Source organism: Phyllobates terribilis, unplaced genomic scaffold (assembly GCF_046119375.1).
Source record: "Phyllobates terribilis strain yellow unplaced genomic scaffold, ASM4611937v1 Scaffold_1__5_contigs__length_1240528914, whole genome shotgun sequence".
Classification (NCBI taxonomy): Eukaryota; Metazoa; Chordata; class Amphibia; order Anura; family Dendrobatidae; genus Phyllobates; species Phyllobates terribilis.
Window position 1 is genome coordinate 232,525,544 of NW_027362761.1, and position 18,131 is coordinate 232,543,674.

General features: G+C 38.5%; 1 protein-coding gene across 1 annotated transcript in view; it reads left to right on the forward strand.

Annotated features, from left to right (window-relative positions):
• The window catches only part of IPO4 (importin 4), a 200,623-nt gene that overhangs the window by 177,987 nt on the left and 4,505 nt on the right, over nt 1-18,131 (forward strand). The window contains exons 28-29 of the mRNA XM_073671034.1: nt 8,522-8,626; nt 15,834-15,903. Coding sequence (XP_073527135.1) covers nt 8,522-8,626; nt 15,834-15,903 — 175 coding nt within the window. The remainder of the gene's footprint in view (nt 1-8,521; nt 8,627-15,833; nt 15,904-18,131) is intronic.

Genomic DNA, 18,131 nt, shown 5'->3' on the forward strand with positions numbered 1-18,131 from the left:
ATAATCTCTCAATCTAAAGTTTTCACACATTTCCTTAATTCTTGTTGAACAGATGGAGGGGTTGGTGACAATCCTAGTCACTCTCTGAAACTGTGATTTGGGGATAGCCTTTTTAACAGAATGTGGATATGCACTCCTAAAATGTAAGATACTATTCCTGTCCGTATCTTTTTTATATAAATCTGTCTCAAAGTCCCCTTTCTCATTCCTAATCACCATAGTATCCAAAAAATGTATCCTCTCAGTGCTGTGTGAAATGGTAAATTTTAATTCATTCCACACATTATTCAAATCATCATAGAATGTCATTAGGGTTTCTTGTGGCCCCTCCCATACGCAAAAGATGTCATCTATGAACCTAAACCAGGCTCTTCCATGTATTTTAAATAGAGGATGTACATAGACATAATGTTCCTCAAAAAATGACATATATGCATTTGCGTATGGGGGGGCCACATTCGCGCCCATTGCCGATCCCCTCTTCTGTTTATAGTATACATCTTGGAACAAAAAATAGTTCTCATACAGAACCACCTCTAGTAACTCCATAACCATATCTCTTTGAATCCCTGGAAATTCATTTATCTCCAGAAGCCACCTCACTGCGTTTAATCCTTTTTCATGTTCTATTGATGTATATAAACTTATCACATCTATTGTAGTGATGATGGCATCTGAAGATATGTTATGAATGGTTCGAATTTTTTCCAGAAAATCCCCTGTATCTAATAAAAAAGATTTGCTTTTCTTCACTAGAGGGGTCAAAATGTGTTCCAATATTATAGATAGAGGGGATAATACTGACTCTGTGGACGCCACAATTGGTCTACCCGGAGGATCAATTAAAGTTTTATGCACTTTCGGTAATATATAAAATACTGGGGTAATAGGATCATCTTTAATCAAAAAATCGGCCAACTTTGAATCAATTTTACCCCTTAATTTATATCTATCTACCATCATCTCAATTTTCCTTTGTATATCCTTCAATGGGTTCCCTTTTAATGGTTGATAAGTTGTAGAATCTGATAATTGTCTCATTATCTCCCCAATGTATCTCTCTCTATCCATAATCACAATTGATCCCCCTTTGTCAGCGGGCTTTATCTCTATCGTTTTATCATCCTGTAAAAGTTTAAGGGCTTCCTTTTCTTTCATGGTCAAATTACTACCATGAAAAAAACCTCCTAGTTGTGTCCGATGTAATAAAGATTCAACCTCTCTTGCAACAAAGCTAATATATGTTTCTGTCGGGTGATAAATCTTAGGTGGCGTAAAACTGCTCTTCGTTCTCAAACCTAAATCTGCTAACTTCAAACACTCCTCCTTATCTACAACAGATCTAATTGGTGCTGTTGGTGGTATAGTAGAAAAATGTGTTTTTAACCTTACATTTCTGAAGAAACGATTTAAATCCAAATCTAATTGAAAACCATTCAGTTTAGACATAACACCAAAAGACAGACCTTTCTGTAGCAATTCTATTTGTGACGATTGTAAAGTCTTAGAGGAAATATTGATAACTAGCATGTCCTTAATACCTGCGACCTTGTGGTCATCGCTGGAGTAATTCCTCCTGTGGTGACGACCGGCTCTCCTCGGTTTCTTCTGAAATGTCGTCCTCTTCCTCTCCTGAAAAAAGGGCGTTGTGGGTTCCAAGAGCCTGAAGTATCACTCCCAGAATCCGAAGAGTATTGACTGCTGCGGAAAAAAGTTCTAGAGTATTTTTCATGACCAAAAGCCGGGTCCCGCCACTTGTAGACCTTATTCATAAGGTAGTCCTCTATGTCTCTAGCAAACTTTCGGCGTTTTCTTTCCTGTAGATCTTTCCGAAAATTATCCATGGAGATATTCAGAGAGTCTTTCAGAGCAGTCAATTCATCCAGTTTCAAGCAAGTACTCAATTGAGTCTCGATATTATTTATTTCAGTCCCCAAATCAGTAATAGCTTTTTGTAATCTATCGATCGTCAGGAGAATTAAGTCCAGTGAACACTTATTTATAATCTGTTCAAATCCATCGCAGAAAGCCAAATCATCCGAGAAAAGAGTTGGGCGTAAGTGTACTCTCAACCCTCGTGGTATGCGTTTCTCCTTATAATATTCAGTTAGTGTTGCTGCATGAAGTTCATAAGAAACCAGCCTTTTCATCTCTTTTTCCAAATCTCGTCTTTTAAATTCACTTGTGGGTATCTTAAGAAACTCTGTCGAGATTGTGGATAACGAAATAATCTTTGCAGCCTCCTCTTCATTAAAAGTTTTGCTTACCGCTGCCATCAGGAAAGACGTGTGCTCGTACTTCAAACGATCAGTATCAAAAAGGAATAGTCGGCACTCCGTACAATTAGGGTGGTGCACGTGGAGAACAATGTCTGAAGGAAAAGAAAATCCCGGCACTCACGTGTTGATAATCAGTTGATTTATTCCACAACTCACACAAGACGTTTCAGCCTGTCCAAGGCTTTTTTCAATTGTGATTAAATACATTCAGTCAAAACATTTATACACAAATCCACGGAAATTACATAATTCTCATTAACATAAAAAATATATAAATCGCAGATTGTAGAATTTATTACATGAATGTATCACATTTCAATACCTATATTTCCCCATATTCTGGAATCCATGTCTCAACATTTATACTCCTATATTTGATTGGAGACTATTTGGATATATGAATTTATTTGTCATTTATATATTGGATTCCATGGGAAATATTAAAAAATCAAAAAATATTAAGGAATTTTTTTCTAGAAAGACTATGAAATGTTACATATATTTAGCCGAGAGAATATGGGGAAATATAGGTATTGAAATGTGATACATTCATGTAATAAATTCTACAATCTGCGATTTATATATTCTGATATTTGGTTGGGGATTACTTAAATATATGAATTCACTTGTTTTTTGTTTGTGGAAATTTAATGTATTAGTGCTTATTTTTTGTATGTTATTGTAATAGTTTTGTTATATATTTTTTGTTTTGTTGGTCTACTCTTTTTTATGTTGATGAGAATTATGTAATTTCCGTGGATTTGTGTATAAATGTTTTGACTGAATGTATTTAATCACAATTGAAAAAAGCCTTGGACAGGCTGAAACGTCTTGTGTGAGTTGTGGAATAAATCAACTGATTATCAACACGTGAGTGCCGGGATTTTCTTTTCCTTCAAACAGGAGAACAACTTTAAGTAGCTTTTCTCATGATTGCATACACCTGGCTATGAAGTTCAAAGCTCAATGAGGTTACAAAACCAAAAAAAGTGCTTTAGTAAGTCAGTAAAAAGTAGGTAGGAGTATTTAAAACAAGAAAATGATAAGGGTGCCCATACTTATGCACCTGACAAATTTTGTTTGAATGCAGATTGCACATTTTCTGTTAGTACAATAAACCTCATTTCAAGGCAGAAACATTACTGTGTCCAACAGTTATTACATATATCAAACTGAAATAGCTGTTGCAAAAACACCAATTTTTATAAAACATTAATAGGGGTGCCCAAACTTTTTCATATAACTGTATCTCCTCCCAGACCTGGACTAAAGCATCCGCCAACTCCTGGACCGTCTGTGGTGCAACGTGACGTTGGTGAATGGAGCGAGTCATGATGTCACAGATGTGATCAATCGGATTCAGGTCTGGGGAACGGGCGGGCCAGTCCATAGCTTCAACACCTTCATCTGGCAGGAACTGCTGCCACACTCCAGCCACATGAGGTCTGGCATTGTCCTGCATTAGGAGGAACCGAGGGCCAACCGCACCAGCATATGGTCTCACAAGGGGTCTGAGGATCTCATCTCAGTACCTAATGGCAGTCAGGCTACCTCTGGCGAGCACATGGAGGGCTGTGCGGCCCTCCAAAGAAATGCCACCCCACACCATTACTGACCCACTGCCAAACCAGTCATGCTGAAGGATGTTGCAGGCAGCAAATCGGTCACCACGGCGTCTCCAGACTCTGTCACGTCTGTCACATGTGCTCAGTGTGAACCTGCATTCATCTGTGAAGAGCAAAGGGGACCAGTGGCGACTTTGCCAATCCTGGTGTTCTGTGGAAAATTCCAAGCGTCCTGCATGGTGTTGGGCTGTGAGCACAACCCCCATCTGTGGATGTCGGGCCCTCATACCACCTTCATGGAGTCGGTTTCTAACCGTTTGTGCAGACACATGCACATTTGTGGCCTGCTGGAGATCATTTTGCAGGGCTCTGGCAGTGCTCCTCCTGTTCCTCCTTGCACAAAGGAGGAGGTAACGGTCTTGCTGCTGGGTTGTTGCCCTCCTATGACTCCCTCCACATCTCCTGGTATCTGCTCCATGCTCTGGACACTGTGCTGACAGACACAGCTACCTTTCTTGCCACAGCTAGCACTGATATGCCATCTTGGATGAACTGCACTACCTGAGCAACTTCTGTGGGTTGTACTGTAGACACCGCCTCATGCTACCGTACCTCTAGGGGTGAGAGCAATGGCAAAATGAAAAAGTGACCAAAACAACAGCCAAAAAGGATGAGAACAGAGAAATGGTCTGTGGTGACCCCCTGCAGAACCACTCCTTTATAGGGGGTATCTTGCTAATTGCCTATCATTTCTACCAGTTGTCTGTTCCATTTGCACAACAGCAGGAGAAATTGATTCACAATAAGTGTTGCTTCATAACTGGACAGGTAGATTTCACAGAAGTAATATTGACCTGAAGTTACATTGTGTTGTTTAAATGTTCCCTTTCTTTTTTTGAGCAGTGTATAAACTCCTTGCAGATGTTGTCTTTGGTGGGATTTGAACTCTGGACCTCAGCGCTTCAAGGCTACATTGCTAACCACTGAGCCACCATGATACCATTCTAACATGACAGTGTTCATAGGCAAAATTGTGCTCATGAAAACAAATTAGTGTTGGCACTATAATTTCCAATACAGCTGTAGACCCGGTCTTGTGAAGAAGGAGATCTATAGCCTGTCTGCCTCAACGGTCATGGAATTTAAATATAATTAATGGATCTTAAAGGGGTATTCCCATCTCCAAGATCCTATCCCAATATGTAGTAGGTGTAATAATAATAATATTAGCAAATACCTCCAATTAGAAATGTAGTATAGTATTTTTGATTTGCTATGCCACTTACCTCATGTGCAGGTATTGCAGGACCTTAGGTATCCACGGTTACGACCACTAGCAGCTAGCTAACTGTCACTTTATCAATGGACATAACCATGGATACCTAAAGTCCTGCACATGAGGAAAGAGACATAGCGAATCAAAAATACTACACTACAATTGTAGGTATTTGCTAATATTATTATTGTTATTACACCTACTACATATTGGGATAGGATCTTGGAGATGGGGATACCACTTTAAGAATTTATTGGTGAGTGCTGCATCTATTCTTGGACTTTATGCTATATCTATAAACTTGTGTTTGTGCACATTCCCTTGGATGAAATGCAGCCGCACACATGAATGGTCTTAGGATGCTTTACGATTGACATCATGCAGGACTCGTGGTAGTGTTTGCCTTTGCTTCTCCAGGCAATCATTCTTCCAGATGATCCAAACAGTCTGAAGGGGGCTTCATCAGAGAAAATAACTTCACCCCTGTCCTCTGTAGTCCAATCTCTGTATTTCCTGCAGAATGTCAGTCTTTCCTTGGTTTTTCTTGGAAAGAAGTGTGTTTTTGCTGCCCTTTTCCTCCAAAAGCCTTTGCTTCACTGTGCGTGCAGATGCACTGGATCCTGCTTTCTGCCATTCCTGAGCAAGCTTTGCAATGGTGTTGTACTGTTCCCTTAATTGAATCCTCTTTAGGAGACTCTACTGGCACTTGCTGGACTTATTTGACTTTGTGATGATCAAATATCATGGTTGATTTAGGGGCAATCTTACAAGCAGCAATGTCCTTGTCTGTAAAGCCCTTTTGATGCAAAGCAATGACTGCATGTGTTGAGGTATACATGGTTAACAGAAGAAAATGGTTTCAAGCACTTGCACCCTTTTAAAGCAACCAGTCTTCTTTTACAACTCAATCAGCATGACCAAGATATATCAGCTTCCTTGTCCTCCTGAACTAACAAAGAGATCACTGAACTGATGTAAACTGGTCATTTTATTTTAGGGCTGACATTCTGTGGAATTGGTGTTTTTGTGATTAAGTAAATTTTCTTTGGAGGAATGACTTTGCAATTTTTTTCAATTCATCTGATTACTCTTTAAACCAATCTAAAGTTAAAGGCGTTTTCCCATGAACAAAGTTAATTTTAATCAACATTTTTATCAATAGATTTTGGAATAATAATAATTTTCACAATTAAATCTGTTTAAAAAAAAATGTTCCTGTGCTGAGATAATCTTATAAATGTGCCCCTGCTGTGTACTGTGTAATGGCTGTGTCTGACCGTACAGGAACATGATCTGATCATACCACATCTCCTGGGCAGGGAGGGAGAAAAAGAGATTATACAGACAGTACAACAGGGGATCGCAAATTATTCTTTCTTTGAGGTAAAACATTGCTTAAAAACAGGCAAGAAATGTTTTACCTCACAAAAAGAATCAGCTGTGATCCCCTGCTGTAATGTCTGTATACTCTTTTGCATCTTTCCCTGCCCAGGAGCTGTGGTATGTTCAGACCATGTTCCTGTATGGTCAGGCACAGCTATTACACAGTACACAGCAGGGAAACATTTATAAGATTATCTCAGCACAGGAACATTTTATTTAATCACATCCAATTGTGGAACTTATTATTATTCCAAGATCTATTGATTAAAATGTACTTTGTTTGTGGGAAAACCCCTTTAATAGAAATTGTCACAATAAAACTGAAGCAGCAAACTTTGTGTAAACCAGAATTGTCAGTCTTAAAACCTTTGTCCACAACTGTATTTTCTCTCAGCTTTTCAATGATTCAGTTGGGAAAGTCCTTAATATCTGCCATAAATGTTCCAATGCAAATGAAATGGGGGACCCCAGTTTTCTACATTTCCTAGGGTTTTGTTTCCTGGTTCTTTGCCAGTCTCTGTACAACCTGACCTCTTACAGTAACATTTTGTCTGATGTCAGTGCTGTGGTTTGTGCAGAGGCTTCTCTGCAGTAATCACATGGGACAAGACCGTCCTCTCAAGAAGCCGGGGTGTACATGGACATGCAGGGAACCAGGTAAGTAAGCCAAGGAAACAATAGAAGAGGCAAGTTATAGAGGCATGCTTTATTTTATACTTTACAACCTTATTAATACACATTCAAATCTGATAGATAAATAAATAATTAATATCCAAACAACATCTGATCAGAGGACCAGAAAAACAGATGGGAAATCCCATGTATATACATGTAACCCTGAAATAGATACGTTCACCACTCATCGGCAATATAAGACCACAAGTACATAATCTAATACCAATACTGATAAGGGGGATATACCGTTAATATTTATGAACAAGTACAACAGTATATATGAGGCCCAGGAATGTCAGGCAAATGTCCAATTTAATAAATGTAATGTAATGTATTTCCACTACAAGCGAACATCACCTTCAAGAGAACCTGCCATGTCCCCAAACGCTATTAACCTGCCAATATAGGGTTAATCTGCAGGTCAATAGCCTTACAAAGTTGCCTAGTCACACTACTGGAAACACAGCTGCTGGGAGAAAAATCAACTTTATTTTTCCCCAGAGCCACCAGCTTTCAGTCAGAGACGTGCACAGCACCAGTAAGCACACCCCAGCACTTGGACAGCTTGCTATTCCCAGGTGCCCCGCAGAGCGAGCCGCCAATCAAGGTGCCAATGCTTGCTAACAGTCGCCACTCACTGTATACTGAGCAGTGACTGTAGCTGCTCCGAACACACCTGTGTGACTGAAAACCGCGGGTCCCCGGAGGAATAAAGGTAATTTTCTCCCAGTAGCTGCGCTTTCAGCATGGTGGATGGCAGCTCTGCAATGCTATTAACCCTCAGATTAACCCTACATTGGCAGTTTAATAGCGTTTGGGGATGTGACCGGTTCCCTTAAATGTTCTCTTTCTATAATGAATATTCTACAACTGCCTTGATGAATAACTTCAGATAGCTGCCTAGCAATATCCAGTTTTAGTACAGTCTGACATTGCTCCACTTCCACTCTCTTTTGAAGAGCCTGCACTGGGCAGAATTGATTCATTGTAGATGTATTTCAAGTCCATGCTTCATTTAGCATATTTTTTTTCTAAAGATAAAGAAACTATTAGATAAAAGTTGGAAAAGTGTTATCAATATAAATTCTCTGTCTAGTCCTCTGTCTTCTGAAGTGAAGTACCAAAAACTCCTTATTGTTTTGTGTAGTCCCATTTTATTACACCATTAACGGCTAATGGTACATGGCTAGCCTTTATATTATGCCTCTTGGGGCTAATGATACATATGTACAAACCCCAAATGCCAGGCCCTTGAGCATTGATCCATTTGAGTTTTTCTTTATTTTTTTGTCCATTTTTCTTTTATTAAGGATGATAACATTCCATTTCTATCCTTCTTTTAGGTACTTCCAGTGTTGCTTCGTTCGATGCCATTGAAGGAAGATTTTGAGGAGAACACTATAGTATTTAAATGCATTGCATTCCTTTATAACAAAAACCCTTCACAGGTATATTTTTAACATACATTATTGGAAGTCATATCTACATGAATACCTTTTATATCACCTTATGTAACAGGAATATTACAGCAATTTTACATCCAGTACTCTACTCAAATATGAGGCTGGTCTCTTTATGCTTCCTGAGGTATATTTCTTGGTAGCATTGGTAAGATGCATAGAAATAAGTCCGCAATTGCCCTGCAAACATATCCAAACATCCTCCTAAAAAATAAACATGGCGGTTCTCTTTAGTTTTATAGATACAGCCTTTGCCAGAGAGTGTTGCAAGAAATGCCCAACTGTTTTCATGATAGATGGTGTTGTTTTACTATAGCGTTTTGTTTTTAAGTTTGGTATTGCTGGGAAACTAAGCAATCTGGTAGTGTATGTGACTGCAAGTCCGGAAAAAGGCATAATTACTGATTTATGCAGAAATAGGATGCAAAAGTGCTAGAAGAAGCAAGGTGTTTAACCCCTAAATGACTAAGCCAAATATTTCAATTGACCACTATTACTTTATGTGGTAATAACTCTGGAATGCTTCTACATATCTCAGTCATTCTGAAATTGTTTCTCAATATATGACATACTGATGCTTAATCCTCTAAATGCCGCGATCTATAGCGATCGCAGCATTTAGAAGGATAGGAGAGGGAGGGGGCTCCCTGTCCCACCTGATCAGCATCTTCGCGATGTCATCAGGGGGGTCCGATGGTTGCCATGACAGCAGGAGATCAAATAATGACCTGTTAGACCACGTTAGGAGCATGGTATAAAAGGCATTCTGCCAGTGTAATGGCAATGGATTATACCAGTGATCAGAGTAATAAAACTTGAAGTCAAGTCCCTTAGAAGGACTAAGAAAATAAGTAAAAAAAAAATATATATATATATACACAAGGTGGTCCAAAAGTAGGTGGACAGAAAGTGTAATAAGGTTATGAAGGGGGAGATTTATCAAACATGGTGTAAAGTGAAACTGGCTCAGTTGCCCTTAGCAACCAATCAGATTCCACTTTTCATTCCTCACAAAGTTTATAGTCGAAAACCAAAAAGTGTCAGTGATTTGAAAAATTACATAAGAGATGCATTTCAAGAAATTAATACCCAAAGAGACTTGTGCAAAAAAGTTTGTGGAAGCGTAAGAGGCAGACTTCAAAGCTGTGCAAATTGTAATGGAAAACAGTTTGAGCACCTGCGGTGATAAAATTTAAGGGCTTTTGTATTATTGTTCAGAATAAAATTTAATTGTCAATGTTATGCTTGTGTTAGTAAATATAATTTTATATATAAATCAAAATAAATGTCATTATTTTCTGGCCACCTACTTTTGGACCACCCTGTATATAAAAAAACCTCAACAAAATGAAGAGCAAAAAATATTATGCTAATAAATATGTATATTTGTGTAGAAACAAAAATAAACAAAAAAAAAGTTCAAATATTTGGTATTGCTCAGGAACTACCTGATCTATAAAGCTGTTACACTATTTAACTTACAGTAAGCACCATAAAAAATATAGCAAAAACAGACATAAAAGTGGAATAAAACGCGATCAAAAAGTTATATGTAAATAGAAATGGTATCACTGAAAACATCATCTTGTCCCCACAAAAAAAGCAACCACACAGCTCAATCAGTGGAAAAAGAAAAAACTATAGCTATCAGAATAAGGCCATGCATAAATCATTTATTCTTTTTCTACAAAAATTATTTTGATTGTGTAAAAGCAGCAAAACATTAAAGAAAACAATATAAATGTGGTATTGCTGTATTCGTACTGACTCGATGAATAAAGCAGTTCTTAATTTTACGACATGGTGAACAGAGTTAAAAAAATATATATATATATTTCCTTAATTGCTGGTTTTTGCTTATTTTGCCTCCAAAAAGTGGAATAGAAAGCAATTAATAAATATTTTGTGCTGAAAAGTGGTACCAATAAAAACTCCCATAAAAAAACAAAACCTCATATGACTGTTAGCAGAAAAATAAAAAAAACTATAGCCTTCAAAATATGGTGATGTAAAAAAAACTTTATTTTATAAAAGAGCGTTTTTAGTTTAATAGTATCCAAAAAAATAAAAAAAATAAATGTGGGCTCGCTGTAAACATCGTGATCCAAAGAAGAATAAATTCAGTCTTTTCACTTATTCCGCACAGTGAATGGTGTAAAAAAATAAAAAATAAATAAAACAAATTCTTGACCTGCTCTTGATTTTGTTCCTTCTGCCTCCCAAAGATTGCAGGAAGGTTTAGCTCACATTTATCCTGCACTCTGCCTAGAGCGTTTACACTGGGTTTTCCATGTAAATCTCTAAATTACGTGATTTCAGACAAAATTCCAGATGGAAAATTCACTGTAATGAGGCAGATGGAGTCATTTTGAACTCTCGTCTGGCCTGTGATTAGGCGTGCACAAAAGCCCAGTTTTGTGTAGCTTTAAAGAGACGGACGCCGCTAAACAGAGGCTGGACAGAGTCCAGAGTAACCCTGCTGTCTCATTAATGAATGGAGTTGTCAGGGTTTCATCTGAATCACGCATTTCGGAGATGTAGGTGTTCAGCATAGCGCACAGGATAGATGTGAACTGATCTAAAATGTTCTGTACCCCAAAATTCTATCAATGAAAGCTAAACTCAACACACAAAAAAACAAGTCCCCACTCAGGTCCGTCATCTTTTAACGGAAATATAGGGGGCTTCCACGTTACTGATAGCATAAAGGCTCTGGTAAAAGTGCTATGACTCTGTGCTCCCGTATCCAAATGCCCCTCTTCCTCCTGAGCCCCACAATGTGCCTAAACCTCATTTAGTGTCCACATATTTGGCATTTCTGTAGCGATGAGAGCCCGCTTAATATATGGGGTGTGTGTCTCCAGAAGCGCGAGCTGGGCACTACAATGGTGGATTTGCAATTTTCACTTACTAAATTCACTGCTGCTTGTTTCTGGAAGACACCCATGGATTCAAAATTGTCACTACACCTGTAGATAAATTCCCATAAGGGTGTAACTTCCAAAATGGGGACACTTGAGGAAGGGGATTCTGCTCTTCTAGCACTTAGGGGCTTTGTATATGGAGCCCGCAAACTATTCTATGAAAATTTGTTCTCCAAGAGTCAAATAGCACTCCGTCCCTCCCGAGTGAGGCTAAGCAGTACTGTACAGCCACATTCAGCAGAAATTGTGTGATAAATGAAAAATCTGAGGTTAAAAGTAAATATTATTGGTGAATATGTAATAATTTATTTTTCACTGCCAAATAGTATAAAATTCTGTGACACACCTGTGCTGTCATTTTTATCACTACACCCCTGAGAGGTGTAGTTTGTAAAATGGGGTCATGGCACCTGCAAACCATAGCAGCCAAATCTGCACTACAGTATGGCGCACCTTCTCTTCTGACCTTTCCATTTTGCCTGAAAAGTAGTTTTCGACTACATATTATTGGCGCACTCAGGAGAAATTGCGTAACAAATTGTACCGTTAGTTTTCTCCTATTATCCCTTTTGAAAATGAAAAACTTGGGGCCAAAGCAATATTGTAGTGGAAAAAAATGTAATATTTAATTTACTCAGTCCAGTGTTGTATAACTCTGTGAATCGCCTGAGGGTTAAAAATGCTCACTAAACCCCTGTATGAATTCCTCAAGAGGTGTAGTTTCCAAAATGAGGTCACTTGTAGGGGTTACTGAAGTTTTTGGCATGTCGGGGGCTCTTCAAATGTGGCGTCCGCAATCTATTCCAGCCAAAATGTCGCTCCAAAATTCAAATAGTGTTCCTTCACTTCCAAGCCTTGCCGTGCACACAAACCGTAATTTTCCATTACGTATGGGGTATCGGTTTACTCAGACAGTGCACAACAAATTATAAGGTCCATTTTTTTCTATTTCTCTTGTGAAAATGAAAAATTTGGGGCTAAAGTAACATTTTCGTGGGGAAAATGCATTTTTTATTTTTTTTTTATTTTCATGGCTTAGCGTTATAAAATGCTGTGACTCACCTGTGGGTTCAAGGTTCTCACCACATATCTAGATAAGTTTTTTGAGGGGTATTATTTCCAAAACGGTGTTACTTGTGGGGGGTGAGGTTTCCACTATTTTAGGCACATCAGGGAGTCTGGAAACATGACATAGCGTTCGCGGTCTGTCCCAGCCAATTTTGCGCTACAAAAGTCGAATGGCGCTCCTTCCCTTCCGAGCCCTGCCGTGCGCCCAAACAGTAGTTTTCCACCACATATGGGGTATCTTTATACTCGGGAGAAATTTCACAACAAATTGTATGGTCCATTTTCTCCTGTTATCCTTGTGAAAATGTAAAATTTGGGGTTAAAACAATATTTTTGTAGGAAAAATTAAAATGTTAATTTTTTCCTTCCACATTGCTTTAATTCCTTTGAAACACCTAAAGGGATAATAAACGTATTCAATGTGGTTTTGAGGGGTGCAGTTTTTAAAATGGTGTCCCTTTTGGGTATTTTTGTATTTTCTGTCACACAGGCCCCTCAGTCACCTCATATGTGATGTGGTCCCTAACACAAAAAAAATGGTTTTGTAAATTTTGTTGGAAAAATGAGAAATTCATGATCAACTTTTAACCCTTCTAACTTCACAAAAAAAATTGTTTAAAAAATGATGCTGAGGTAAAGTAGACATGTGATAAATGTTAGTTCTACCACACAAAATGGTTAATAACTATCTGGTTTAAGTGCATAAAAATTCAAAGTTTGAAAATGTTCATTTTTTTGTCAATTTTTCAATATTTTAATAACGAAAATCATATCTAACAATATTTACCACTTGCATGAAGTACAACATGTCCCTTAAAAACTGTCTCAGAATCAGGGGGATCCGTTGAAGCGTTCCAGAGTTATTACTTCATAAACTGACACTGGTCAGAATTGAAAAAATTGGCCTTGTCAGGAAGGTGAAAACAGGCAGGGGGTGAAGGGGTTAATGGTAAATTTAGGTCGATATGTTTTGATTGATTATGAAAATGTTAAATTAACCATTTTCAATGTCAAAATTCTCCAATATTGCCAGCAAGATCCGGCGTGTGACTGCAAGTATGCGATTTGTATGGATGCAGTCACATGTCATCTAGACGTGCACACTGTCAGATTCTCTGGTATTGCATAGCAATTTGCAAACTTTCGGCAATGTTAGACTAGACGTGCTCGGCCTCGCTCAATACAAGTGAATTGAGGGAGGCCGAGCAGGCCAAGTCTAAAATGGCCGAAAGTTTGCAAATTGCTATGCAATACCAGAGAATCTTGACAGTGTGCGCGCACTGCACACTATAAGGTTTTGGAAGTCTGCAGTCACATATGGGACCCGCAGACTTTTATCAGCAGACCAGACAACCCCTTTAAACCAGATAGTTATACTACACAAAAAAAGTCCAGATTTAATATTTCCCATAGATTTAATATTTCCCATATGTCTATTTTACCTCCGCATCAGTTTTCAAATGTCCTTTTAAACCTTATAACATCCTAACAAAATAAAAGTTTCGCATTTTAATTTCTCAGAGGAAATTTATGAAACTTAAAAATTTTTGAATACCTGTTCAGTTTCGAAGTGTCATTAAGAGGCCTTATTGGAACCCCACTCACTCCACCAAAAGTAGTAGCATTTTAAAACCATCACCCTTTAATCTCTTATTGAACTTACTGTGTATGTACGGCACAAATCAGGAGCTGGTGTATGGAGCAAGCTCACGTCATTCTATGCGCCCATCAGCTGCCCCACTAAGTGATCATGGGGCGCCCATGAGTTACTATGAAAACGAGGAGTCTGTTGAAGACCTCCGTGCCTGTCATCACGGAGCTCCATTGAAACCCAGCCTTTGGCTGGGCTTTAAAAGAGACTGTGATTTTGCTATTTACGGCAATACTGTGTATTGCTCTATATTTAACGATCGCAGGTTCAAGTCCCCTAAGAGGACTAAAAATACAGTTTAAAAAAAAAGTTTTAAAAAACATTACATTTTCGGATACCATACACATAATGGTATCATTGCGTCCATAAAAAGTCCAGTCTATTAAAATATAAAATTAACTTGATCAGTGAGCACCGTAAGCACAAATTCAAAACCCCCCAATTGCTTCTTTTTTTTTTTTTTTTTTTTAGGTCACGGCAAACAAATGTTGTAAGAAGTGATCAAATTGTCATATCTATCCCAAAATGGTATCAATACAAACTTTCTCTCGCCTCGCAAAAAATAAGCCCTCACACAGCTCCATCGACCGAAAAATGAAAATGTTTCGAGTATCAAAAAATGGCGACATAATAAAAAATAGCATATAGTATAGTGTGCACGCTGTGATCACTGTATGGCACATTGATTGACCGCTTGCTGTGCACACATGATTACAGCGCACTTTCTGTATAGTAAGTGGTGACTAACAGCCCCCTCCTCTTCCCTGAGACTGGAAGCCAGCAACCAAGAGGAGAATATATCTTCATTTTCTCCCTGTATTCGCTGCTCCAGTAAAGCAGCCAGACATTATTTAAATGCTATTAACCTGCAGATTGCCACTCTATCTGCAGGTATGTAGTGTTTCTAGAGGTGACCTGTTCCCTTTTAAAAAAGGTAAGGAAGTGAAACACAAGGTGTATTTGACCGCTTTGTAAAACATTTATATAATGATAAATAATTTCTTGCATGAATGTGGAAAACCTCTGTACCCTCACAGTTGTAGTTGTGAAATTGGTTTTACCTGTGCCCTTCTTGTTCGTCTTATGAACAGTTGGTATGTGGAATTATATAAGCCTTCTTGAGCTTTTGAAAGATAACCATTTGTGAGGAGATCAAGAACATTTTACATTGATGGGTATAGTTGGCATGGCTAAAATACTAATTTAATACTACTAAATGTACGTGTAATTCAGATGGATGACTTTCCATTTAGTTGTGTGTAATACCAGAAGTGCAGGCTTCTCTTTTGGTGTTGATTCTTGAGTTAGGAAATACTTGTCTAACTGGAGCCGCAAGATGCTGTCATGTTTGTTATCAAGCTGCTGACTGCCCGTCAAGTAGACTCTTGTTGAAACAATATGTCTGCAGCAGGAGAACCACCCTGCGAGGGTAAAATCGACTTAATTGCAGGTGTTTGCTCCATGGAAAGGAACCTAGCATGTTTTTCAGCTGAGATCATATGTACACAGAATGCCTGCCTTTTCTTTTATGACCTTTGATTCTTCAATTCAGGTTGTTGCACACATTAATGAAATTGCAAGAATATTTGGTCATGTGTTAAGAACGAAGGAGATTAAACCAGGTAAGACTGTATTTATTGGGTCCTTTTTTTCTGTGCCAACTCTGCTGCAAATTGCTAATGAATATGATTTTCTAGTTCTAAAACAATATGCTGTGCACATTGGTGATCAGATATTTTACATAAACCCTCTATTTGCTGGTTCTGTAATCTTTATCATATTTTTACGGTTCGCCACTAGTCCACTACAATTTTTTTTTTAAGTAGACCAAATTCACAAAGAAAGCAGTTCTACCGATTGGGATTCTGGGCCCCTATTAATATTGCCACCTGCTACTTGCTTATCATTTTTCTTACAAAAAAAAAACACACTTACAACTAAGGCACTTAAATTCAAGTCTGATAATGTCTGTGTATATTTTGTAATTTTCCTCTGACCTACAATACACAGTTACTGATCCATATATTAATTATAAAGCAGGATATGCCATAGCTTTTAACAATGCATTTTTGGCAAGGAGAAAATAGATGGTTCTTGCCATTTACGCTCTGCTGGGCATTCAAGGTTGTGCTCCCTATAGACCTGCACCTTGCTTTCATCATATGGATTAGAACTATTTATATTTCCAGTTTAGCTGCAGTAACCTCTTTTATAACAGCTGAAGGCATTGGCCATTGTAATGTATATTTAGGTGTATACATACAGTGGGGAAAATAAGTATTTGATACATTGTCGATTTTGCAAGTTTTTCCATCTACAAAAAATGGAGAGGTCTGTCATTTTTATCGTAGGTACACTTCACCTGTGAGAGGCAGAATCTTTAAAAAAAAAAAAAAAAAAATTCAGAAAATCACATTGGATGATTTTTATATAATTAACCCCTTCGCAACCTTGGGTTTTGTCGTTTTTGCTTTTTCGTTTTTTGCTCCCCTTGTTCCCAGAGCCATGGCGTTTTTATTTTTTGGACAATATGGCCGTGTGAGGGCTTATTTTTTGCGGGACAAGTTGTACTTTTCAATGCCATTACTACTTTTACCATATCGTGTATGGGAAAACGGGAAAAAAATTCCAAGTGCGGTAAAATTGCAAAAAAAGTGCAGTAACACAGTTGTTTTTTATTTATTTTTTTTACCACGTTCACTGAATGCTAAAACTGACCTGCCATTCTTATTCTCCAGGTCATTACGAGTTCGTAGACACCAAACATGTATAGGTTATTTTATATTTAAGTGGTGAAAAAAATTTGGTAAAAAAAAACTAAAAAAAAATAGCGCCATTTTCCGATACCTGTAGCGTCTCCACTTTTCGTGATCTGGGGCTGGGTGAGGGCTTATTTTTTGCGCGCCGGGCTGACGTTTTTATTGATAACATTTTGGGTTAGATCCGATGTTTTGATCGCCCATTATTGCATTTTATTGCAATTTTGCGGCGACCAAAAAAAGTAATTCTGGCGTTTAGAATTTTTTTCTCGTTACACCGTTTACTGATCAGATTAATTCTTTTTTTATATCGATAGATCGGGCGATTCTGAACGCGGCGATACCAAATATGTGTATGTGGGGTTTTTTTTTTATATTTTATTTTGAATGGGGCGAAAGGGGGGTGATTTAAACTTTTATATTTTTTTTATATTTTTAAAAACATTTTTGTTTCACTTACTGCATGCTTCAATAGTCTCCATAGGAGACTAGAAGCAGCAGTTGTCTGATCGTCTCTGCTACATACAGGGGACGAGCAGATCCCCTGCATGCAGCAGAAATGGTCCTGTGCTATGAGCGCCGACCACTAGGTGGCGCTCATAGCGACCAGATCATGACAACCACAGGCGTCTGCTGCAGACCCTGGGTTTTCATGCACGCCCATCGGTGACCCGCGATCACGTGACGGGGTCGCCGATGGGCGGGGCTTATGACGCGCAACCCGGAAGCGCGCGTTAAATGACGCTGTCGGAGATTGACAGCGGCATTTAACATGTTAACAGCCGCAGGTGGATCGCGATTCCACCCGCGGCTGTTGCGGGCACATGTCAGCTGTAAGAATCAGATGACGTGCTCTGTTCAGTGAGGGCTCAGCGCAGCAGCCCTCATTGAACCGGGGGTACGCAAATGTGCGTACTAAGACGTCATGGGTTGGAAAGGGGTTAATTTGCATTTTATTGCATGAAATAAGTATTTGATACAATGGAAAAACAGAACTTAATATTTGTTACAGAAACCTTTGTTTGCAATTACAGAGGTCAGACGTTTCCTGTAGTTCTTGACCCACTTCTCCATACAGATCTTCTCCAGAT